We start from the raw sequence: 26,921 nt of genomic DNA, 5'->3' as shown, positions 1-26,921 counted from the left end.
CTGGCAGGTGGGTAGGGGAACTTTAAGCCTTTGCCCCCAACTTTGGTCCTGATCTGGACTAGGGGCATCTTGACTGCAATTTGCATAAGGGGGAGAAAGGTCTCGCTGCAACAAAGAAACTTACCCACAGAACGATTTATGCTCCTAGAGCAAGACTCACCAGCCTTTTCAGACCTGGGACCCACCAGTACCCCAATGTGCACTTAGAATCAGAGAATGGTAGAGTTGGAAGGGACCCAAGGGCCATCTAGTCCACCCCCCATAATGCACTTGAAGATCTGCATACTTTTTATAGTATGCATAGTGGTTACTGTTGCTGTTACGACCAACTTGAAGTGGACAGCCACCCACACATTACTAAAATAAAGAAAATGCACCAGCAAGTTTTGTTCTTGGTTGTTGTTTTTTTTAAAAAAGAACAAAATAGGGCACCAATTTGCATAAAATTTGCCTATGCTAATTTATACATGTAGCTGCAAATTTAGAAATAATTACTGTAATTCAGATAGAAATATACAATATATTCCATCTGGTAGAGAAAACTGATTAGGTGGCCAGGTTGCCTGCTCAGCCTGCGGTCTGGGTGTTAACTGTGAATAGGTGACACCAAGGCCCCTCCTGCTCTTTCTTCTGTTGTCTCTTGGTAATTAAACAGGATTTGATCCAGAAGACTCTTCCAATGGAATCCACCCTATGACCAGCTAGCTGAAGACCAACAGCACAGTACTGTATACAGTACAGTGGTACCTCGGATTAAGAACTTAATTCGTTCTGGAGGTCCGTTCTTAACCTGAGGTACCACTTTAGCTAATGGGGCCTCCTGCTGCCGTCATGCGATTTCTGGTCTCATCCTGAAGCAAAGTTCTTAACCCGAAGTACTATTTCTGGGTTAGCAGAGTCTGTAACCTGAAGCATCTTTAACCTGAAGCGTCTGTAACCCAAGGTACCACTGTCTGTGAAAACTTGATTGCTAAGTCAATGGCTGGCCTTGTCCACAAGGTGGCTCTCTAAACCAATTGCAATATTATCTTCTCTTGCAGTGGAAGCAGGAAAAAAAATGAGGCTTCTCTCCCTGCAACAGTATATCTTGTATTTCCCCTACACTTAAGACGTTAAAGCTGTGCTCTCAGCCACCCAGCTCTAAACAGAGACAAGCTGTGGAAAAGACCTGGAGAAGAAGCAGGCAAGGGTAAGGCATGACGACCACCAAACGCTTCAACAGTCTACTCATGTGACAATTCAGTTCTAATATTGTGGCTAACCAAAGGCAAATGGCTCCAGTCGCCTCTGGAACCTCCCATTGTCTGCCTTGCCAGGAGGCTGATCATATAGGGTGGATGGAGGCCACCTCCCTATTCAAACACCCACCAGCATTTTACTGATGGCGAGTGGGAGGAAGAAGGAAAGGGACACATGTATGTTGAAACATCCTTTGTTTCACAGCAAGGATCACTGTCACCCATTGCTTCTAGCCTCTGCAAAATGTACAATATGCATTGCATTGCATTTATTTTTAAGGTTTCAATTGCCCCGTCTTTAAAGGTTTGGAAACTACAGTGGGTGCAGAATGCAGTGGCCAGAGTATTGACCAGCCCTAGCCAGTCAGGACATACAACTCCAGTTTTGGCCAACCTTTGCTGGCTGCAAAAGCTCACCTTGTGGGACAGAGCTGCTACGCTCACTTCCTGGCAGGTAGGTCACTGCTGCTTACCAAGGAGAGAGGCAGTGGGGAGGTTGGTATGGTGCAAGAACCAAGGCAGGAAGGGCTCCGCCAGTGTGTTTGCACCATGTTGACCTCCCCACCACCGCATGCCTGCTAGAAGAAACCAGTGAGCAATAATTCAAATTCACACAAAGATGCTGTTACTCCCCATGGCCACTAGGTGCCAGCCTTCTTCTACTTTTCTTTATGAAAGACAATCTTACTCTGCTAGGGTGATCAAAGAAGAAGAAGAAGAAGAAGAAGAAGAAGAAGAAGAAGAAGAAGAAGAAGAAGAAGAAGAAGAAGAAGAAGAAGACTTTTCAGATATTTGCAGGGCAAGAAAGGAAAAGGGCAGATTAGTTTCACAGAACTTGGGGGCAACTCTATTCATCCTGATGGCCTTTCCCAAACATTCTTACTGGACGTAAACTCTCCTTACCTCCAAAGCCTCCCCTGTTTGATTGCATCAATCTGGGGAACCCGCACCATCCGTTCTGCCATCGCAATGGGTGATTTAGGGTGGCAGAACCGGTGCTGTGGAACTCCCTGCCTCTTGACATTAGGCAAGCGCCTGCACAATACTGTTTTAGATGCCTGCTGGAAACATTTCTCCTTCAGCAAAGCCTATCTAGACACTTGATTTAGTTGCATTTGTTTTAAATGTTTTATTAATTTTTATCTTCTTTTTTAAATTATGGGGTTCTGTACCTTTCATTTTTAATTGGCTTGCATGTTCCAGCCCAAGCACTGAGATCCTCTGGAGGAGCGCTGATAGGTATCCTCTGTGTTACAGAGGCGCTACTGGTTTTAACTGAAGGCATGGGGTGGTTATTGGAGGCACTGTATTATACTGGTTCCATTCCTCTCTTCTTACATGGATGACTCCAAAGATCAGCATTAGGGGAGTGCTCTTTGACTCTCTGGCCCCTGTGCCATAGGGTTCTATGGGGCACCACTGCTGTTTAATATGAAGGCAGTGGAAGTAGTCATTAGAAGTTTTGAAGTATGGAGCATGATTGATACGCTCAGGATACACAAATCTTCTTCTCTATAACATCTGAATCAGGAGAAGCTGTGCGAGTTCTAGACCAGAGTTTAATGCTGGATTAAAAAAAAAGGTAGTATATCATAATTTATATGCTTAGATGCAAATGGAGAAATACTTGCTTTCGTTTAAACAGGCACACAGTACACCTTGCCCTGGAGAGGAAGACTCTGACCTGCTCAGTCTGACACCCGATGTTCACTGTTGCTGGGCAACCACTTAAAAAAACCAACTTGTGCTGCTCTCCCTTATCAGGGCTCTTTATTTTTAAACTAGACTTGGACAAAAGAGCCCTTCCAAGGGAAATAGATGGCTGCCCATCGATATTCAGATAACAGACTGCCCTCAGTGAAGTATAACACACAGGCTTGTTGAGCACACCCACTGGAATTAATGAATCCAAGTTAGTCAGGCTCATTAACTTTGATGGGTCTACTCTGAGAAGGACTAGCATTAGATGCCGCCCATAGTCACCCTAGCTGCCAACCTGATACATTTCAGTGTTTTCTGTGTTGCCATATTCTTCCCAAACCTGATCTATGGCAATTTTTAAAAATTCTTTAAAAATCCTTAAAAGGCAGTTGTAGCAGCAGCCTATATAGCGGCAAAACACGAGAGTAATTTTACAAGTGGGGACAGCAACAAAATGTTGTAGTGTGTGGCGTGCCCCATTCTTTGCCCCCTCCCACACATTTTCCTCCCCCTCTTCCAATAGGCAGGATTTCGCAGCTGCTGAGTAAGAGTGTGCTGACTTGAATAAAATATTGGGGGGACCCAAGTAAGCCCTGCCCCGCATAATTAATCACATCACATGACACAGTGCCAGACCACTTCTCTGTGTGGTGAGGTGGGCAGGGCTCCCACGGGGGGGGCACCTCTTTGGCTTCTGCCACCCGAGGCAGCTGCCTCAGCCTGCCTCAAGGGAGGGTCGGTTCTGCTGCTGAGGATGCTCAGCTCTCATTGGGCTGTTTGCGAGGTCTTCCCCTCACTCCCTTGTGCCTGTGACATTTAGGACAATTTCCTTTGAAATGATTCTTGGTTTCAAATTCATCCACCTCCCCCAGTTATTGCATGTGAATTACACCAAATTCACAATTCACAGGAAGTATTCTCACACAATGTTGTTTCATATGACATAGTTCTGAAACATCACCTATTACTGCTATTATTGTTTTTATTCACAGGTAGGACCGGGAGAGAGCTGCTGCCAGTCTGTGTAGAACAAGGGTGGGGAATCACAGGCATGGGGACAGAATGTGGCCCTCCAGAGCTTTCTATCCGGCCCTCAGAATTATCGCCAGGCCCTTCCCTGGCCCTGGTTTGCACCCTCCTAGAATGATTTTGCTTGATTCGAATGTGTCTTTGAACTCTGATTATGCCTCTTGGTGCCAGGATAGGTGGGTAGGTGTCAGTTTGCAGATTTTCTTTTTTACAAGTCTTCGTGAAAATTTGGCCTTGTTTTAGTGTGACTTTCTCCTAATGTACACATTTCCCCCTATTATAAATATTTTTTTCAAAGCACATTTCCCTGAATATTTACATTTCCCCTAATATAATGCATTTTTATATTTTATTTTCACTAATATATGCTTTTCTATGCACACTTTACCTTAGTATACATATTTTCAGAAATATTACTTTCCTGCAGAACTGCATTGCAAAATTTGGAGAAGTATGTAGTGGTTTGCAAATTGTTTCAGAGAAGTGTAAATTGGGTAGTTTTGCCTTTAAACTTGAAAGGAATCAAATTCCTCCCGCCATGCCTAAAACCAAATATATACACTGGTACCTCGGGTTACATACGCTTCAGGTTAAATACGCTTCAGGTTACAGACTCCGCTAAGCCAGAAATAGTGCTTCAGGTTAAGAACTTTGCTTCAGGATGAGAACAGAAATTGTGCTCCGGCGGCACGGCAGCAGCAGGAGGCCCCATTAGCTAAAGTGGTGCTTCAGGTTAAGAACAGTTTCAGGTTAAGAACGGCCCTCCGGAACGAATTAAGTACTTAACCCAAGGTACCACTGTACACACAATTACGGTAATCAACAAAAATATAATCCCTCTATATAATTTAATTTGGAACCAATGAAAGTCTCAAAGAGATGTCAGTCAGGCCTGGCAGCATGGTGAGGTCAATAGCTTTTCACCTCTGTCTGGGTGAAATATTTCTCTTTCGCTCAAAGGGAGGGCATAGTACTAGCCCCAGCTGCTTCAGAGGGCTAAGTCCCAACGCAAGGTCTTATGTAGTCCAATGCAAAATGCTGTGGGCAGTGACCTGGGCTAAACAGTCCATTCAAAAACAGAGTCCTACTCAAGACTGAGCAGAAGGTGGCAGCTCACACCAGAGATGCTTGGATCACCAAAGGGAGGAGGACAAACCTGCCACGGCAGTGATTTACTGCTATTCGTGCTCAATCCAGAAACAGGTAAATACCTAGAGTGCTGCTAAGTCAGTCCCCTCTCAATTCAGCCCAGTTTATTTGATTATGTTAAGAATTGCAGGGCTCGTGTGCCACAGTTAAGGCTTACTTCAATGTGGGGGAACCTACAGATCTGATGCAAAGGTGCCCATGTGGCAGAACCACCAAATAAAAAATCTAGAGTCATTTGGCTGTGCATGTGTGTTTTAATGGGCCTGTGAGGAATTGAAGTTCCAGAAGCCGGTTTACATTGCAGCAGCAAAAAGATAAAAGTGCCAAAGCTCCACCGAGACTAATTCATGGCAGGCATAAGCAGCTGAAGACAGCTGCCTACTCTTCTTCAAACACACAAAAAGGCACCAATTAGATTAGGGAGCAGCAACTAGCAGCCCTGGGGCCAAATCTGCCCCCCATAGGCTTCCAAACTGGCCTCCAGCACAACCCTTGATCCTCCAGCATAGTCCTTGCCTCTCACCCTGCAGGCAGAGCATAACTATTGTCACTAACAGTCACTTCTGTAAATTTGTCCAATCATCCTTTAAAGCCATGCAAGTGACTGCCATCACTATCCAGTACAACTGCAAGGTCTTGTTTCGGGTCAGTCACTGCTAGATCAGACCCCTTGACTGTATTATTATTATTATTATTATTATTATCATTATCACCATCATCATCATCATCCAGAATGGAGTCATTAAGACAGTTGGATGACACTGTGTACGCCTCCTTCTAGCCAAGCTGGTGCCAAACATATTGCTCTTTTTTTGGACCACATCAGCGAGGTCAATAGGGAGGTCTTCTTGTCTGGGCAGCCCAGGACCTCCAGACACACTGACTAGGCTAGCACCTTGAGGTCACTTTGTTGAGGGGTGGGTGCAGGGAAAGGCCCAGCCATCGGCACAGAGTAATCCTTTGGGCATGCATAGGCTTGCCATACGTAAGGGAAATTCCTTACATGTAATTGTTTCGGAGGAGTAAAAATGGTGTCAGGGGCGATTTTTGTTGAATTGGCAAAATGCTATGGAAAACCCAGATGGATGGCAACACGGTGGAAAAAGCAGTGAAAAACAACTCAAAAAGCTTAAAAGCAGGTTTTGGGGGTTAGGTTCCCAGCAGACAAAAAAAAAAGCTCAACAACTTGGATTTGTTCGCCCCACAAAAAAGACAAACAATTTTACTTTTAAAAATATGGCAACCCTAAGCATGCACTTAACCAGCCAGCTCCTTGGCAAAGCTTTGGCGAGCTTCCTGGCCCATCTCCTACCCTTCGGCGCAGGATCGTAATTGAGAAAGGGGGCCTAGCAGGGTTTCCATCACACTGACACCGCCCCGCCCCCCAATATTATAACAAGGACAATGCGGGAGGTTTCCTTTGAGCGCATGCAGAGCGCTCTCCCCTTTGATAACTGGAGGGGCAGAGGAGGCCAGGGAGCAAGAAAGGAGCGCGGCTGTGTCCGAAATTCAAAGAAGCAAGGGGTATTGCGAAGATGCCTCTGGGCGCGTGTAGAGTTCCTGCCTGCGCCCCTGGATAGAAGCGGGGAGGAGAAGGGGCGAGAGCAGCGAGCAGCCTAGAATCCCAGCACCTTCCCCGACCCGCGGGGCGAAGGGGCGGGCGCTGCGCGGCTCCGCCTCCTCCTCTTCTCCCGGGCCTTCCCTCCGCCAGCGCCGGCCTCCTCTTCCTCCTCCCTCTCGCCTGACGGCCGCGGCGGCTGCAAAAGGCATTTCCCTTTTTTATTTTTTCAGCAGCCGCAAGTGAGGTGAGTCGCAGCCCCGCCAGCCCCCTCCCCCCGCGGGCCCCTCCGGCGCCCCCCTCCCGCCTCCCCGGGGGAGACCAGCCGGCCCCCTCGGCCCCCTCTCCCCCCCCGGGGGTGTCGGTGGGGCGCTGGCACGAGGGGGCGCGAGGAGAGCGGCGGGGGGAGGCTGCCTTCAGTCTGGGGCAGGGAGGGGGGCGCCTCCTTTGTGAGCCATCCTTTTCCCCCCACCTCAGAGTGGGGTGGGGGTTGCAAAGAGAAAAGGGGGTTGCTTCCCCCCCCCCCCATTTATCAACAGCCTCCTTTTTATTCCTGGGCTTTATTATGAAGGGAAGGGGCATGTAGAGGAATCGACAGAGACCCTCCCGCCCCACAGCCGCCCCAGATAACACTGTTTCTTCAAGGGGGGAGAGAGAAGATGGTCAACCCTCTGGCCCTCCCCACGGGGGGGCGGAATAGGTTTGAGAGTCTCCCCACCAACACTATGGAAAAAACCCCCATAGTAGCTGGGGTTGAGTGAGGATTTTTTTGTTTTGTTTTAAGGGATTTGGGAGGGGGTGTTTTCTTAAGAAATTCTGTTGCTGAAGAAGGTTGGGTGCCCCCTTCTTTCCAAGCTCTGAATCTGGGGGCCGTAGGGTCCAGGATTTTGCTTTCCCCACAGCATGAGGGGAGGCATACAAATTAATAGATGATAACAACAACAACAAGTTGGGGTTTTTTTTCTGGACGGGGTGGGGGTGGGTGACAGTTCAGCCCCAAGGGCAGGTAGTTGGTTTCATAATTGGGAGAGCTTTAATAGTGCCTAAGGGTAGTGAGCTATAATATGCATTCATGGGATGCTGAGCCCTATGGAGTATTATTTGGTAGGGTGGGGGAGTTTGTTCATTTTGCATAGAGGGGGAATGGGTGGGCTCTGAGGGTATGTGTCTGGAGTGAGTTGGGGGACATTTTGGGGTGTCTTTCTTGTATCTCACGGGCAGGCAGATTATTTACCTGTGTGTATGTGTGTTTGGCTGTGGCTGTTTTGCGAAAGGTAACAGCCCACAGTGGCTGAGTTCACTCTTATTTGGTGGGGTCTTCCTGGCTTGCCTGTGCGTATGTACATTTTTTGTTGCAGAGTTTCTATGCCAGGTTGACATTCTTACATATCCTGGTGGGGAGGGGGATTTTTTGGACCCTCTGATCACTCCTCCCCTCTCCTGGGTAAATAGTTTTTGCTGAGAAAGAGGAGACCTGATGCCTATGAAAATTTGTGAGGAGTGGACCAGAGCCAGGTGTCTTCAGGCCTTTGGGAGAGCACATTTGCTTTCTGGTTCTGCTTCCTAGCTTCCCATTAGTTCATATGGTTGGCAGCTGCAAGAACAGGATGCTGGAGTATGATGGGCTTTTGGTTTGAACCAGTATTTCATGGAGGGGTAATTGTCTCCCACATTGCCTACTCTGGATAACTCTCTCCCTCTCCCTGTGTGTGTGCTGAAGGGGAGGGAGTCCCCATTACTGAGTCCTCTTGGCTGTTGACCCCACTATGAGGATTCTTTGGCTGTGGGTAGAGGTGGGTGGTTGTCCCAGAGATTCCTGCTATGAGGGAGAGAGCCTAATGCCTCTTAAGTTAGCCTTTGCCACTCTGGTGCCCTCGAGACATTTTAGACCAGGCATAGGCAACTCTGGCCCTCCAGATGTTTGGGACTACAATTCCCATCATCCCTAGCTAACAGGACCAGTGGTCAGGGATGATGGAAATTGAAGTCCCAAACATCTGGAGGGCCGGAGTTTGCCTATGCCGGTTTCAGACCACAACTCCAATCAGTTAGCCTCAAGCATGAGAAGGGAGATTGGCCTTAAGGAGAGTGGCAAGGCCTTTTGGCTTTTGCACATTGAGTATCTTAGGAACAGTAGGCGTATTCAGAAAGCCTTCTCCATTTCCACCTGCATAAGGCACTCACTGTGGGGTTGGGGAGAGTCAGGAGGGTTATCCTAAGAATTGGTTGTGAGGAAATTATTATAGCTCACTTGTTCCTGGCAGAAGGACAAGTCGAGGTAAAAACAGGACAGATTGCAAGCCTTTCAGTTCTCAAAGCACTTATCCTGTATATATCTGTTCTTGAATATGGATGTAGCCTGAAAGTGAACAAGTTCAGAGGGAGAGATACACAGTCTATGATGGGGCCAAAGTAGCCTGATCAATCAATGTTGGAGAAATATAATTAGTGTGTGTTCTTAAAGCTTTGGATGTTTACGGGAGTGGGAAATCCTTCAAAACCTCTTGCACAGCATAGGCAGAAGGGAGATTGGATTGTGTATTGCCACTAATTAATAATAACATTATTTAACAATAACAAAAGGCCAGCCTTGAGGATCAGCGGTTTCCTCATCAAGAGTTTGAGCAACAAGGTGTGTTTACATGTTGCTTTGGGTTATGACCTTAGATTAGAAGGATGACACATAAGCCTGGGTGTGTGTTCTCTCTCCCTGTTCAGGTCAAACTGCAGTAACGTTGTGACTCTGCTGTGTGATTACTGGGCCGTTCCTCTGCCTGGGCCAATGCTAGATCTGGAAGTGGTTCCCGAGCGATCTCTTGGGAATGAACAATGGGAATTCACCTTGGGTAAGTAACTTTGTTGCCTTTATCAGCATCTTGAGAAGTGATGGGTATATTGGGACAAAGGGACATTCCCTCCAGTGTTGTTCGGAGAGTTAAATTTAGGCGAGTATAAACCTCTAACATGCTGGAAGCATATGATGTTAATTTCAAGGAAGGAATTATTTTGAGAGACATTCTGAACATTACACTGAATGGGGTAGACTGAGAGGGTAATATTCTGGGCTGTACAGCTTCTTCCTCATATAGAAAGCTCTGAATGTGGTAAGTTAGCACCCCAAAAGAGAACACTATGCTAAATTTTTCTTCACTGAGGTGCTAATGCTACTTACTACATACTAGCTTACTACATGTAAGGATTTTTACTGTATTGTGAGTATTAAAAATAGGGCTTCACACCTGAACTCTTCGAAAGAGATTGTGTCCAGAATTACCTTCCATGTTATTTGTCAAATGAGTTTACCCACAGATGCTTCTGTGGCTGCCCTTAAACGGGTTCATGTTTTGTTTATGCTTTGCTTTGGCACTTCCTCCTCAAGTAATTCTAGCATGTTTAGCAACAGCCATCAGGAGTCACATGGTTATTGCTCAGAACAGCATTTAGCCTTGCTGGAAGCTGGGTGCGTGAAAGGTGCAGAGTATTTTTCCAGACAAAGATTTTTGCCCAGAATACTAATTTGAATGATGGTTTTAAATGCTGTGATGCTATTTAGAAGAATAATTTAAACAAGTTTTTAAAGCAGGTAGTTGAATCTGGAGTTGCCTCCAATGGGAGAGAGGACTAATTGATGTGATTTTTTAATTATTTGTTGTGACCTGCCTTAGAAACCTGTATGGAAAGCAATTATCAAATGTTTTGAATTGATTTATTTTCTCAGATCACTTACTCTGCATCAGTCTATGCTGCATAGTGGAGAGAGTGTTGGATTTGGGGGCAGGAGAAATGAGTTCAAATTTCCCCATGTCTGGGTGATCTTAGGTTGGAAAATAATGACTGGTGCATCTTGCCTTACAGGATGGCTGTTTTCAGTGCTGCTTTTTTTTCTAAAAAAATGTTTAGGGGCACTCTCATCTTGACTCAAGAAAATCACAATTTTATAGTTCAATTATAATTTTATAGTACCCCTGCATCCCCCCAGAAAAGAAGCACTGGCTGTTTTAAGGATAACATGGAATAATCCTGTGTACACCACCCTAAGCTATTTGGAGGAAAGGCAGAAGCAAATGTAATCAATAGAACAATCTATAGCTAACTGAAGAATCCTTTATACTATTGTCTTGGTTTCTGTAGTAGATTTGCATTACCAGACTTTCATATTATACAGGATGTTTTCCAACAGTGTACTGCGTCCAACATCTGGTGATAGTGGTAATGAAAGCCTTAAATGAAGGCATGGTGCTGTTTTACTGAGCTCTGTAAAAATTTGTTTCAGAACTAATATGAAATGCCAATAACCCTTTGTGTGTTTTTAGCTCCTTGTGTTGCTTCAGATTAATAGGGTTTTACTAGGAATTTAAAACTTTGAGCAAACAAAGTTGATATGCTGAAGGATGGCTGTATGTTGTTGGGCCCACAGATAAATGTATAAATGTAAGGTGGCGTATAGATGATGCATATGTGAGGCAGTTTACTGTGTATAGTTTCTTCTTCTCCAGACAGCAGACTTTTACACACTCACCCACTGTCACACACTCACTCACACCCAACCCAGTTGTACTACATGGGGAAACCAGTCTCTGCATGTTACTTGTGTTTAGTTATCGTTTATACACAATTTTAAGACTGGGTGGCGGCCAAATTGCACCTCAGTACTAGGGCTTGCCAATTCGAAGGTTGGTGGTTCGAATCCCCGTGATGGGGTGAGCTCCCGTTGCTCGGTCCCAGCTCCTGCCAGCTTAGCAGTTCGAAAGCACGTCAGAGTGCAAGTAGATAAATAGGTATCGCTCCAGCGGGAAGGTAAACGGTGTTTCCATGTGCTGCTCTGGTTTCGCCAGAAGCGGCCTGGTCATGCTGGCCACATAACTGGAAAAACTGTCTGCGGACAAACGTCGGCTCCCCCAGCCAGAGTTGTGCGCGACTGGACTTAACTGACAGGGGTCCTTTACCGTTACCTTTTGCATACTTCGCAGAGTAATACCAGGTCTGATTCCCAAATATTCCAGGCATTCTGTGGTGATGGGATATCAGGAGCTGAGATCTCTGCAGTTTTTGGCCCAGATCAGGAATAATGGTCTTGGTCCAATAAACCATGGTTTATAGACTAAGAATGAGCAGGGTGCCCACATTCTCCTCCTTTTTCTGATGCAGTGTAATGGAAAACTTCCAGGGTGTTTTAAACCACAGTTGCCTATTACATCTGGACAGAGAAAGTGTGGTTTAATCTCCAGCAGGAAACTGTGTTTTAATAAAAGTACGGAAATTTTCCATTACAGTGTGCAGTACAAGGGAGGGAGGAGAGTAGACAGCATGTAGGAACTATGCTTATTCTTGGTCCAATGAACTATGATTTATTGGACAAAGCCTTTGTGTTTCAAAGCCAGTGCATTGTTTGCTCCACATCCTAATGCTTAGAGGGATTTTGAAGAGATAGCAGCAAATGGTTCGGGTAAGAAGAGGAGGATTTGTATACCAGCAGTACCATCAGAGAAAAAAGGCTCCATATCTTCACATTGTCCCTGTTCAGACATCACACTAGACCGCAGCTTAAAGCATGACATGAATGAGTTTGGGTGAGCCTTGGGCTCACATGCTCCCACCCCACTTTTCTACCTCCTAGAGTAGCTGTGAGTAGTTGGGAAATTCTTGCTTCCATTTTTGCTTACCTACACCTTGCTCTTTCATTCAAATAATCAAACTGTAGATAATGCTAACAATAGTTTGTTTGAAACAAGTTATCTTGAAACTTTTGTTTCATAGTGAAGATTATGTGGGATTGGCCTATTTGAACAGGAATAGTGTATCCAGAGTTGAGTAGATGGGTAGGGGGAGTTTTTTTAAGCAAATGTTAGTTCCACTCAGAGTACTCCTGTTAAAATTATGGGACCTAAGTTAATCATGCCCATTAATTTCAGTTGGTCTACTCGTAGTAGAACTAATATTGGCTATAACCCATTATCTAGATTCTTATTCTAGTTACAAAACATTCTTGAACTAAGGCTGCTTTGGGTGTTCAGAGATGCATGTTGTCAAACGTACACCGTATGCAGAGGTTATGCATTTGTGCTTAGATCTTAATGTGAAATGGTGGTTCTGGACCAGCTTTACCTGCTGGACAACTTTTTTTTAGTGGCATCCATTATATTGTTGAAGTGTGTATTTGGTACAGCTCGTTCCTTTCCTACTTCAACTCTTTATGACCTTTGCAGGTCATCACGTAGTTTTGTTATTTGAAGTGAATAATTATTTATATGTATGTAAGATAGATCTAATTCTGTACGTACATAGCTACCAGTCCCAGCTTGTTTATCTTTGTTTGCTTTTCCTAAAAGCAAATAAATAAATGAAAGATGATTGGCACTTGTCTATTATTGGGGTGCATCATCATCTTAGTTGTCATTATCCTTTTAGATAATGTTCCAAAATCCACATTAGGGCAATACAGTCATACCTCAAGTTGAAGTAGCCTCGGGATAAGTATTTTCGGGTTGCGCGCTGCAGCGACCCGGAAGTAACAGAGCGCATTACTTCTGGGTTTCACTGCTCGCACATGTGCAGACGGTCAAAATGATGTCACGCGCATGCTCGGAAGCAGCAAATCACGACCCACGGATGCGGGTTGCGTTCGCTTCTGGATGCGAACTGGGCTCCAGAACGGATCCCGCTCGCATCCAGAGGTACCACTATATTAAAATATCACATAATAGTAGTGTGCAAGCTTTGCATGCCATAATTAGGTATTGCCCTGGTATGGATTTTGGATTATTGTCTTATGAGCCAATATCACTGCCTTTGCTCTTTAGCTAATGTTGGCTGAAAGAATATGAATTCTTCATCCTTTCATCTCATTACTTAGTATGTTTGCTCACAAGCGGTTTTAGTGTATCAACCTGTTTTTCGTTTTTGTTTCATTTAATTATTGTCATTGTTGATGGATCACTTTAGTTCTAAACCAGTTGCAGCCACATGTGAAATCTTTCTGTTATTGCAGCATCTGCAGTGGACTATTTTATCATGTTGCTACCTTGGCAGACAACTGCAAATACATTGCTGTCCATCTCAAACATTTTAGTAATGTGGTGATGATGATAAATTCTTTCTGCAGAGCAATGTTGTTCTGTGGCATTCTAAATGCTGGCAATGAATCTCCTCTGGGATTCCCCAAGTAGCTAGTGGGACTGATCCATTAGTAATTCTTCCTGAATTCCTCTGGAGTAGCTGATACTCCACTGGTTTTGATCTCTGGCTTGTTGCATAACCAAGATGTAGCTAGATCTGTGCCTGAACATTCATCTTAGTGTTAAATATACCAGTGTTGCAGTTTCTGTAAGATCAAACTTTCCTAAAACCATGCCTCCTGCAAATAGGGAAATATAGTTGCTTTTTTCTTTTGGAGAGTCCATGGTGCTCTAAATTTCCAATAAGCTTTCCATTTGTAACTCTTGAATTAATTTCCATCACTTGTGCCTTGTTATGCAGCACTCCTTCTCACTTCATTTATGTTCGTACTCCCTCACTGTCCTTTACAAAACTGTATAATGAATGCTAAATAATAAGAGGACTCAAATTTAGACCAATTGGTGGCCTAGAAGACACCTACCATTCTTTTTCTGAAGCTAAGGGTGTTTGACAGCGAATGAATGGCAGTCTGCTTAAGAACCTCGTGTCAGCTCCTAAAGGCTCCTAGATAGAAGAGCATAAATAACGCAGGAGAAAATTTAAACCTAGAGCCTGGGAAGAGCTATTGAAAGGATAGGATACTGGCCTACTAGTTGCCCATGTCAATTATATATATTTATATACTTTCTTATATGTGATTACAAATATAGAAGTATTTAACAACTTTTCTTTATATTCTGCATATAAAAATTATACAGTTATACATGCTTTTCAAATAAATATAAATATTTTTTGAAGAATCCACTGTAGTATGCCAGAAATTAATGAAGGTCTCCCAATCCATCTTTTTGAATGATTTGTTTAAAAAGCCAGTGTTGGGTGATAATCCCACACACATCTGTAGCACAGGAGGAATGGAATTCTCAACAGCCAGTTCCCAGCAGTGTTACCTTTGGTTTGACTAGGAATCTGAACCCAGGAGAGAGTAATGTAGAACGGTCTTGGTTCTTAGGGGTAGGGTGACTGGCGTCCTGTCCCCCCCGCAAACACACTCAGATGGTGCCTGAGCACATTGCTTTAGTTTCTCCTTCATAAATGAATGGTCATTCCTTACTATGAGGAAAGGACTCATCACTGCACTTAGGAGGAGTGATGTGAAGGCAAAACCTCACCTTCCACCTTTGGCCCTCAGGGATGGAAATCCCAACCACACACACTTCACTTGGCTCTCAGTCTAAGCATCTTTGTTCCTCTTTTCGTATTATGGGTTTGAAAAAATGATTCCATTCCTTGGATTATTACATAGTCAGTTGATAAGCATGAGATATTGAGCTGAGTGCGGATAGGTTACCTAGCACTGTTAGAATTCTGTTGCTAGATCAGCTGGCATGAGCTTATTGACAATTCGCACACAGCTGAAAAAGAAGAAAAACATACACAAGTTTGGGTGTCATGGAGTCCCGAATTTATGCCAGTGTGGTGTGGTGGTTAAGAGTGGTAGTCTCGTAATCTGGGGAACCGGGTTCAAGTCTCCGCTCCTCCACATGCAGCTGCTGGGTGAACTTGGGCTAGTCACACTTCTTTGAAGTCTCTCAGCCCCACTCACCTCACAGAGTGTTTGTTGTGGGGGAGGAAGGGAAAGGAGAATGTTAGCCGCTCTGAGACTCCTTAAAGGGAGTGAAAAGCGGGATATCAAATCCAAACTCTTCTTCTTCTTCTTATCAAGAAATTTATTTGCCCACCAAGAAGTAATTGAAGGATCAATGTTGCATCAAATATTTCTGTTCTTTATATTATGTTTTTTACCTCATAGATCAGCCCTCTCCAACCAGGTGCTCTCTGGATATTTTGCACTATAATTCCCATAATCCCTGACCATTGACTATGGTGGTTGGAGACAATTGGAAACATAGTCCAAAATATCTAGAGGGCCCTAGGTTAGAGTAGACTGCCATAGACTTTTAAGCAATTCAGCTCCAGAGATGTTTGAACGTTAAGAAGAGGGTTTATTTTCAGATTCACAGGATACCTTATCTAAGTGACTCAGAGCAGGTAAATACAATTGCACATTGGTCACATAATAATAACTCTAGAACTTCTTCCTTTTCCTTACTCTCCTCTTTTCAACAAACTCGTTATAAGCACTGAAGATCTGGGATGACTCTGCTGCCAATATAGTAGTATCATAGTAACTTCTAGCTTCTGTGCATGTTATGGGTGATATCCAACATGAGTCATACTCAAGAATAAAGCCACTAAAATCAGTGGCCTTAAGAAACTCAAGTCTGTTGATTTCATTGGTTCTGTGTGAGTACGAATTAGTTGGATAGCACCCTGCATTTAAGTATATGTGTATTGGCTTAAGTGTATACCTAAAATTGCAAAGTATGAATGCTTTAAGCAAATGTTTGAAAACTCATGTACCAGTACAACTTTCAGAGAACTGGGGAGGGTATCCTTGCTAGTAATGTATGAAATGGTCCCAGTGAACTTTTAATTTGAGGAAGAAGAAAGCTGTGAATGTGTAGTTCAGACATGCTTATAAGTTTAAGAAATGAGGGATTAGAGTTAGCAAGTAAGGATTCTGGGCAAAACGAAACAGAATAAATTTATGGATATAAACAGGATTACCATCCTTACATGTACTGAATACAGTGAAGGGATGTAAAACTGTATTTGATTTAATGTGTGATTTCATGCTCCCGTGTTAGCAATGCTGTCTCATGTCTAGCTTCTTAGAAAACAGTCTGGCATAGTGGCTTAATATGGCGGTTTCTGTTCTGGAAACACAGGTTTCTTCTAATTTGACAAGAGACTAAGTTTAGTCACTGGCTGGAAATGCTTGTGGTGTTCAACTTGTTGTTCTTGGCCACTGAGCCAGTACTGCCACATGTTGACCCTGTTGAGCAAACACATTTTTGCCAACATGGCTAAGTGGGAGCAACGTCTCTAACTCTTGTTGTTTTTCTCCTTGCAGGAATGCCATTGGCTCAGGCTATAGCAATTCTTCAGAAACACTGTCGTATCATAAAAAATGTCCAGGTTCTCTACAGTGAACAGGTAAGTTTGCTTGCTTCAAAGTATTCTGTATGTTTAATTGCACAGAAAGGATGGGGAGATATGTAAATATTGTGTAATGTCCTTGTGTTTGTTGCCTAGCCACATGCCATCCACTCATCCTTTACGGCTGCCACATCCTGGAGGACGTGGCTTTCTAAAAATAGCATGCTTTTTCAGACACACACACACACACACACACACACACACATATACATTTAAAAAATAATTGACAGTATTTGTTTCTTGTCTAGACATTTTCTTTTGTGACTTGATGTTATTGCAGCTTGCGGTTTTAAGTGACCGATCAAAATACAGCTTTTCACAAAAGCTGTATTCTGCTGTAAGAGAGGGAGTTTACAAAATGTGTTGGGAAAGAAAGGTTGCAAAGTCTCCCTCTTAATCAGAAAGAGATGGGGAAAGATTAAAGATACTCGTGCTGTTCTAGAAATTGAACTGTTGAAAGCACCATGAGTGGTTGTTGTGATTGTTTTGGTTGCTGGTTTCTGTCCCTGTATCTGACTGGACAGCCAACAGTATTTGAAACTAGTCAAAAGCAAGTTTAGTCCTAATGTTGAAATAGGTAAGTAAAGTCTTGCTCTAATAAGGAGGAGTGCATCTGAAATGCTACCCCTTCTCTCCAGTGTGCTCTAGAAAACTCTGGCTATTATTATAGTAACACTGTTGCTATTGAAATCAGATATGCACCTGCAATTGGGATATTTTGTCACCTGCTGAAAACTTCTGTTTAGCCAAGCAGCATCAAAAAATTAATATGATTCGGTATTGGTCGTGTGTTCTGTATTTTATGATCTAACAATTTTATGATGTTTTAATGCTTTTGTTGTACACTGCCATATTTTTAATGAAAGATTCTAAGTAATAACTCAAAATAAAAGCAGGTGCTGTAATTTAAAGTTTATAGATATTTTAATTGTGCTTCTGTTGCATGATTAAAAGTTCAGTTAGTGTTACAGTAATCTGCTCTGTTAATTCCTCCTATTTTACTGGTCTGCAGCAAAAAAGCAGAACAGTATATTCATGAGCATATAAACATTGCACTTTTGCATCTCAGTAATTTTGTCTGGAGGGGAAATGGTGAGAATTATGTGTGTTTGTGTGTCTACACACACATGCACACAGACAACTACCCATTGCTAAGTCTTGCTACATGTACTGTACTTTCTATGAAGAAGCAGATGAAAATAGTTTATATTCTTCTTATAGCCTCAGCCTTCAATTTGTATTAAAATCCTCAATATCTGAGTGATTTGTCTGGCCAGTGTGTAACAATTACTAGCATAATTGTGAGTAAATCCTGACCTTTTGGCTCTCTGCCATGTACATACTCTCTTAATTAAATGCGTCTGTTCTCTTTTACTCCAGGTTACATGGATTTATGGCTTCCATAATGACTTTATTTATTTTGCAAATGAGAAAAGCACCCTGTTGACAATTATTCATGTGATCATATTTATTTATTTATTTTGTTTCATTTATTGTTTGTACTTACACACCCCACCCTTCACCAAATGGTCCCAAGGCAGGTTACAAAAATATCACAATTATAATAAGTGCAATGTACACTTAAAACCATTAAAACCACAAAAAACAACCAATATCAAAATAATAAAGCACAGAACAGTGCATAACAATGCAGGAGGAGGAAAGAAAGCCACTCCAGTCTTGGGTAAAGAGGCTGCTTGAATTGTAGAAGTAATTTGAATGTCTCAAATTTTAACATATTTTTGGGTATCTGTTGGTTCACCAGAGTTTTATTGCACTATAGTTATATGAAGTAGTTTTGAGTTTTAAAATGATAACTTTTGATCTTTGTGTAGTGATCATTCATGTTATGCAGCCTTGCCCGACTTCATGTGCTCCAGTTGTGCCGCCTGGGGCTAATGGGAGTAGTCAAAAACAGCTGGAGGGCACCAGGTTGGGGAAGGCTGATGTAATGTGTCTTTAAATTGCAGCTTCTTGCTCTGGCTTATATTGCATCTCAAAGGAATTTGGTTCACTATGACATCCCCACTTTTCTGCCTGATGCCATATGAGAATGGATTGGTTTAAATCAGCAAGTGGGGAGGGGGGAAGTCTCGTTTAAATCAAGTTTCCCATTGATACCACTTCATATACTTCCCAATAGTGGTGGAGATCCAAAATCTGCAAATCTATAAATATTCATATCTGAGAAAGATAAAATCTGGTTGATCACTTTGAGAATAAGACACTGAACTGGATGGGCCATTGGCCTGATCCAGCAGGCTCTTCTTATGTGTTCTTATGTGTCCTTCACTTACATATAAGTGACTCCTTTAACCCACTGCTTTAAGAGAGCACTCCTATAGCAAGATCTGCCAGGGTGACTGGGACAAGGATCAAGTGGATCTCTGGCTCTGCTGGGAGGTTCCTGGTGCAGCCAAGCTATGTTGGCATGATTTCCCATCCGTGGCTCAGCTGGAAATACACCATTGCCTTTCCCCCACCCCGGTTGGCTGAGCCAAGCCTGGCGAATCGTCAGCCATGAAAAGGAGGCATTGCAGGTGTGTGGTGGGGGCGGGACCAGAGAAATAGAAATATAGAAATATTTCCTCATATTACTATCCCCCCTCCCCAGTATTGTTACTCATACCCAACATGGTGGAAATTCCAGACCTTCAAGAATAAGAGTGTTAGTACCAAGGATATAACATCATTTGCAGCTTGTTGATACAGTCAAAGTGGTTCTGAGAGTGGTTCTGATGGTATTTTTCCCCTCAATAAGAGATCGGAAGCAGGTGTCCCATTATGAGGACAAGCAAAATAGCAGAGCAGGGTGATCCCATGTTGCTGCTGGTTTTAAATAGGGTGCCTCCCATTTACTTTTCTCTAAGAGAAGAGGAACTGATAGGGAGCAACTCAAGTCTTTAAATGGAAACTAGGACTCTCAAGGTTTTCCGGTCCTGCTTTTCTGCTGACTGTTAGAGATCACTCGGCACTTTTGAGGGAACTTGGCACTTTCGGCAAACTGAGATGACAGCCCTGTGATTGTTTACATGATCTCTTAACTAGGGATAAAACAGGTGAAAGAGAAGAGTGTCAAGCTCTTGACTTTGCAAGGGCTGCTGAGTCAATCAGCCCGAGTTCCTCTTCACTTTCCCCCCCCAAGTGGAGGTTCGAGTGGTTGTTTATCCTACACTGTGCTCACTGAAGTTAAGGTAACCTTAGTAATCTGATCTTGTAGCAGTTTGTAAGAAACTTTACTGTCTTGGAGGAGGAGGAAGTAGACTGTGAGTGTTGCTTAAACCTCACTGTTGCTATTTGTATAACCCTTCCTGGCCATTTTAACTCTAGGAGGTTTTGCAACTTCCTGCTTTTTTCACCATATCCAGACTACTGCTGGGAGTCGCATCTGCACTGCCATGACAGTGACTCTCTAGACTGCTGGCTGTGTTGATTGCATCATTTTGGCCGTGCAGTTGTTGAGACAATGGCACTTGTGGTGGTGGCTCAGCTTCCTGTCTCTGGAGTCCTGTTGGCCTCTGATAATATTTGGGCCTGGCACCTTGACTTGCCTCTGGCTAGTAAGAATTACCTCTGGTAAGCACACAGGGAAGGCTGTATCTGTTTTTCTTGAGAACTAGAAATATCTTTCTTAGAAACGCACTGTCAGGTTTCATTTTTAATATCCTGAGGAGTTCGATATCTAACTCCCATTCATTCCTTTGGAATATTCCCCCATTTTCATTGACACACTTGAAGTTCTGTTTATGCTTCAGAAGATATACTTGTTTCTTTTCGGAATCAGTTTTTACCTGACTGCAATATTTGCTGAAGGAGGAAAATAAGCTTTAGGCAGAGCTTTAGATCAAACAATCCTTCAGATCTCTTCTGCTATCCTTGAGGAGATTTTCAGACCTGGCATAATTTCATAAACATTCTGTACAGGAGCCTTCTAACAAGGCTTGCGTCATCAGTACTTAGCCCTGTTGCCTGCTAATATTTTTCCTGCATCTAGTCTAGTGCTGTTGAGATGCTTGTTGACAGTTCTCATTGCTTGGAGAGAATTGCTTCTGTTTCCTCATAAACATGCAAAGCAAGAATAGTTCCTGAAAAAGGGCATTCTCTTGGTATTCACAAGAACTCCCATAGGGGGAAAAATACATATTTGTTTTTAGTTTCATTTTACAATTTAAAATGTATCCATAATATTATTCTTTATTTCAACAGATACAATAATTATAACACCAAATATGTTTTCTTGCTTTTAGGAGAGAGAAAAAGCAGGGGACTGCTTTTAGGGCTGGCCTGAAAGCTGCAGCTAGTATAGCATGCAGTGACTTGGCTATTCACTGAAGTAGCTTATCACAAGTAGATCACATCACTTCCAAAGGAGCTACACTGGTTACCAGTTAGCTACCAGGCCAGCTTTTAATATTTTGATTTTGGCCTATAAAGCCCTTAACAGCTTTGCTAACGGTATACAGCAATAGGATGGATGCTTTATGCTTGAGCTTTGTTCATTTGATAATTGGCACCTGCATGCATGAAATTATTCTGTTGAAACACATTGTGGTTTGATGTGGTGTGACATTTCTGTTGGTGGTGGCAGAACTGTGATGGCTCATCCCAGGGTTATTCCCCGTTTGACCATGAAGCTAACTGGGTGACCTTGGGCAAGTCACTTTCTCTCAGCCTATCCTGCCTCACAAGGTCCATTCAAATCTAAGAAGTGTATGATGCCTTTGGTACCTTTATTAGCTAGAACATGGTGGTGGTGCAAACCAGGGGTGCTCTGCCTTTCTTTTTCCTCAAAGCACTAATTTTCGTTTGTGCTAAGAGGGTGGCAAACACTCTTTCCTCTTTGCTGTTCAGGCTGAGCCACAAATGCCATATTTTGATTTCTTCCTTCCGTGAAAGCACTGGGCTTCTAATTCAAGTGGCATGTGAATCTTGAGCCCTTTAGTTTCATTTCAATGGGCAAATGGGAGGGGATTTGGCAGCAGCAGCTTTTATTCCAGCCATGTTCATGGAACAATGAACTGTTCCTTCTGCCAGCTGGGAGAAACCAGTGTCAAGGTTCTTTTTCCTTGGCTTTCCGTCGTAGGAGAGCGTAGCTTCACAAATAACCCAGCTGTCACCAACTAATTTCTCTTTTTTTGTTTTCTAGTCTCCTCTTAGCCATGACCTCATCCTTAACCTGACTCAGGACGGAATCAAACTGCTGTTTGATGCTTTCAATCAAAGACTTAAGGTAAAAATATGATTTGAGAAATGCACTCTGCTTCTGCTTCCCCCACCTGAGGCTTAAATGTGCATGCATGCACTCCCAAAATGATACCAACAGTGTTCTGACTAACAACTGTGGGACTGTATCCCCATGGCAACTGCTTATGTCAGTTATTTAGGTCTTGTGTGTGATTGTCTGAATATAGTGAACTGATTTTTTGTTGAGGTGTGATGATGGCATTATAAACTTACATTATTATTATTGTTTTATCTATTTAACTTGCCCTGAATAATGTAATTGTATTTAGGTAATGTGCCAGTGTAAAGGTGATCATAGCTCAGGGAACAGAACACTAGTTTTGAATATATACAATGCCTGGCATCCTTCACATCCTGGATAGCATTATTGCTTTGTTAGGAAGAGGCCTACCAAATATTAGGTAAAGGTAAAGGGATCCCTGACCATTAGGTCCAGTCATGGACGACTCTGGGGTTGCGGTGCTCATCTCGCTGTACTGACCGAGGGAGCCGGCGTACAGCTTCCGGGTCATGTGGCCAGCATGACTAAGCCGCTTCTGGTGAACCAGAGCAGCGCACGGAAACGCTGTTTACCTTCCCGCCTGAGTGGTACCTATTTATCTACTTGCACTTTGAGGTGCTTTCGATTTGCTAGGTTGGCAGGAGCAAGGACCGAACAACAGGAGCTCACCCCATTGCGGGGATTCGAACCTCCAACCTTCTGATCGGCAAGCCCTAGGCTCTGTGGTTTAAACCATAGCGCCACCCGTGTCCCTACCAAATATTAAAATGTGTCTAAATGGGGTGTGTGCCAACTCTGACTTTCCTTTGCAGCCTCCTCTACCTATCCTTTATTTCCTCTCTCTCTGCTCTCTCTTTCCCGAACTGCCTGTCAATGTTCACTGACCCATTTGCACAACACCTTGGGCATTTTTCTCCTCCCTACCCCTAGTCCTGTTCATCTTTGGTCTGCCTTGGTCAGACGCCACCTGAGGTTTTTAAACAGAGGTTGGATGACCATCTTGTCAAGGATTCTTTAGCTGTGTTTCCTGCATTGCATTGCAGGCGATTGGACTAGATGACCCTTCGGATCTCTTCCAACACTACTGTTTAATGGTTCTATTATTCCTATGTCTCTGTTTTATTTATTTAAATATTTCTGTACCACTGTTTTATAAATACATCATCATCATCATCATCATAATTATTAAAATTTGTGTACCTCCCTATACCTGCAGGTCTCAAGGTAGTTCACAAGACAAAATCACAATATAAAAACACAAAATACATAGCTTTAGGGATGTTAAGAGACTAGTGGCCTAAACACAGCTCAAGAACACGCTCAGGAAAAAGCAGTTTTAGAGAGCACACAGTGGAATAGAGTGTTTGTATAAGCTAAGTGATCACCATACCATTCCCTTTCTCTCATTATTTTAGCCCATATCTTGGAGCTCTTTGTTCTTTTCCTTATGTCATATTGAATCATCAGCTTATGAAGAAATGTTAGCTGAAAGTTGTAGATGACTGTAATTCTTGTTGAAAGGGGAAAGGGGAAAAAGGCATACCCCCCCCCAAAAAAGCTGGAGAATCAGTCCGATTTTCCATCTACAAGTTCTGTTTCTCTCTCTCTCTCTCTCTCTCTCTCTCTCTCTCTCTCTCTCTTGGTGTGGGTGTGGGTGTGACCAACCTAACACACATCTGTCTTATCTCTCTGCCCAAGTGCTTCTCTCTGAATCACATACAACCTTTTCATAGGAAATGCTCACTACCAGCTTCATGTAGCCAGCAAACCAGCAAACTGGACCAGCTATGCAGCAGGGAAGTCATCCATGCCACTTCCATTCAAACCAACCAGAATGCAAAGGGATGGGCCCTTCCAGTTCTGGCAACTGCTCTGCACTGTTCTACCATTCCACCTGTCTGCCCCCCCACACACACACCATGGGTGGTCAACCCAACACCCATGGGCGCCAGGAAAGGCCATTGTGGGTGCCGCAGGCACTGGGGTGGCAATGCCCACACTACATGTTTGCTTTTTCTTGCACAAATGAAATATTAATATGATTAGCATGCTTGTTATTCTTTCTCCTAAACCAAATTCTAGCCACAGAAATTACATGGTGCTACCCTCTGTTTCATTTCTTTTCCTTTTCCTTTTTTGAAAAGAGCAACATTAAGTCACTGAGTGTCCTTTCATTGAAACTGTCAAGAAATGGTTTTCCTTGACAGTGGTTTCCCCCCACTCCCTGGTTTTGCCCGCACATTAATTTGCTTAGTTCCCCTCTCTTTTTAATGAGAGGCTTTTCTTTCTATTGCTCATAATGCTTTTTCGCTTCTTACTTGGTAGAACATAAAGTGCTTTGGTAAACATTCACTTGTACATGAATCAATACCATGCTGTTAAACATTCACAATTGATTTCTTAGGCCACTCCATTGTGCATAACACCCTTTCCCAACCTGGCACCCTCCAGAAGTCCAAACTACAAGTCCTATCAATCCGATTTGCTAGGCATTGGGGTAGGGCTTTAGTGAACTGAAATACAGTGGTGCCTCGCAAGACGAAAAGAATCCGTTCCGGGAGTCTTTTCGTCTTGCGGTTTCTTCGTCTTGCGAAGCAAGCCCATTGACGGAGTAGCGCTATTAGCGCTATTGGCTAAAAAAGGGCTAAAAACTGCTTTTGGGGGGGGGGGGATTAGCGGTTTTGCTGCTAAAATGCTTTTAGCAGCTTAGCGATTCAGAATAAGGGGTTTTGGAGCAAAAAAAAAATTCGATTTTTTCCCCGTCATTTTTCGTCTTGCGAAGCAAGCCCATAGGGAAATTCGTCTTGCGAAGCGCCTCTACAGACGGAAAACCTTTTCGTCTTGCGGGTTTTCCGTCTTGCGAGGCATTCATCTTGCGGGGCACCACTGTATACTGATTTGGTAAGTGTTCCCTCTGCTTAGTCCAGGAGAGGGAGAACTTTTCTGTGCTAGACTGATGACTGCAAGCCTCAGGTGATCTTGGTCCTAGGACTGACCAACATTTGCATTTCCAAGAGCTGAAACAAGTAATATGTGAGCTATCCAGTGGCTAACCACTTCAAGTGAAGTGTCTTGGAATAAAGAGGTTCATTTCTACATATAAAAGCAAGCCTGCTCAATTACTGCAGGCCAGCTCCTTGAAAAGATAATTAACCCTTGCTGCAACACTTGGTGGCACATAATGTTATGTCTATTTTGCCAAACTTAGAGATTGCAGTGGGGCATGTGAAGGAAGCTCTTGTTTAGGTGGGTGGGAACTTGGCCATTTAGCACCTTATAAGTCAGAAACAAAGGACGCAGGTGGTGCTGTGGTGTAAACCACTGAACCTTGGGATTGTTGATCAGAAGGTCGGCAGTTCGAATCCTTGCAACGGGGTGAGCTCCTGTTGTTCGGTCCCAGCTCCTGCCAACCTAGCAGTTCAAAAGCACATCAAAGTACAAGTAGATAAATAGGCGGGAAGGTAAATGGCGTTTCTGTGCTCTGCTCTGGTTTCTCCAGAAGCAGCTTAGTCATGCTGGCCACATGACCCGGAAAAACTCTCTGCGGACAAACATCGGCTCCCTCGGCCAGTAAAGCGAGATGAGCGCCGCAACCCCAGAGTTATTTGCGACTGGACTTTACTGTCAGGGGTCCTTTACCTTTACCTTTTAAGTCCGAAATAACAGAAACAGATGCCCCAAAAAGCTATTCTGACTTATTGTAGACTTGCACAACATCATCACCTAAAGTACCGTACATGGGTCTACATCAGTCTGTACTAGCAACAGCTTCAGAACAGTCAGATGTGACCATGCAGTGTCTGTTACAGTTGCCCAGTCTAATGGTTATGAAGGCATGGAAGTGGTTGCAGTTCAGACTGCAAAGGAAATTGTCACAGCCAACTGCTCACCAAATGAAATCTACATTTCAGCATTTTGTGCAACCTCTGGGTGAAGTCATCTGGAAATGCTTATGATACTTAGGACTATTCTCAGTTTCATGAGATCTCAAAGACGTGGTGGAAACTCTTAGCTGGTGTTAACTGGCAATGAGGACTTGAAAGTTGGAAGGGCAAACTTAAACTTAAGCCAAGCAACCAAGCAAATTGTTCAATACAAGGCTGTTGTATTATGTCTTGATTTGTTTGTACTTATGATTACTTTATTGTGAAATGGAATGGAGATTCTTAAATATGCTAAAAGCAGTCCCGGACACTACTTCATCTTAATAGTAGATTATCTGTTCTCCCACCCAGTTCTTCCTCATGAAACCTGTTGACTTTTACGGGCACCAGTGGGAGAATTTCTCCCAGTGCTAATAGCAGCTTTTAAGTAATGGGTTTTTGTTTTGCGAATATGGTAGGGAAGAAGAGTTAAATTCCCCCTCCCATAGCAAAGATAAAAATAAATATATTTGCCTAGTGTAACATCTAGTTAACTAGCAATGTGTGAACCCACTTTCACTAAAATCATGTTTGAGTCACTGACTACAAGCTTCTTCCAGCAATGATGGGGGCAGGGAGGAAATCACTTTTTAAATATGATACTCAGTTTCCAAATGTTTTAGCACATGCTCACAGTGCCACTTGGGAATTGTGGAGCTGAGAAAGACATGCAGCAGTGTGTCACCTATGCAGCTGAGCAGTGCTCCGGTTAACTGTGGGTCATTAGCTCTGGGCCCACCCTTATTGACTGTGAATGAGGCCTCAGCCACTCCAGACGGCTGCAGTCTTGCCAACCAAGTGTAAGAGTGTAAGACAGCTGCCACTCTAGATCAAGTACCTGTTCCAGCGGTATCTCTCTTCCCCTCCCCTCCACAACCTATATACCCACACCATGGCTG

General features: G+C 43.5%; 1 protein-coding gene across 2 annotated transcripts in view; it reads left to right on the top strand.

Moving 5' to 3' along the window:
* The first annotated feature begins 5,428 nt into the window (after positions 1–5,428).
* Positions 5,429–26,921, top strand: part of PHAF1 (phagophore assembly factor 1) — a 43,681-nt gene continuing 22,188 nt past the window's right edge. Inside the window, exons 1-4 of one of the 2 annotated variants that reach the window (XM_083452714.1) lie at positions 5,429–6,922; positions 9,394–9,521; positions 16,769–16,851; positions 22,001–22,084. In XM_083452714.1, coding sequence (XP_083308840.1) covers positions 9,458–9,521; positions 16,769–16,851; positions 22,001–22,084 — 231 coding nt within the window. In that variant the 5' untranslated portion in view covers positions 5,429–6,922; positions 9,394–9,457. Of the gene's footprint in view, positions 6,923–8,971; positions 9,522–16,768; positions 16,852–22,000; positions 22,085–26,921 lie in introns of those variants that run through there. The other variant, XM_083452715.1, reaches the window with a different exon arrangement.

Source organism: Podarcis tiliguerta (genome assembly GCF_965153285.1).
Source record: "Podarcis tiliguerta genome assembly, chromosome: 8".
Taxonomy (NCBI): Eukaryota; Metazoa; Chordata; class Lepidosauria; order Squamata; family Lacertidae; genus Podarcis; species Podarcis tiliguerta.
The sequence above is the reverse complement of the archived record's forward strand: the minus strand, read 5'-3'. Positions and strand labels throughout refer to the sequence as shown.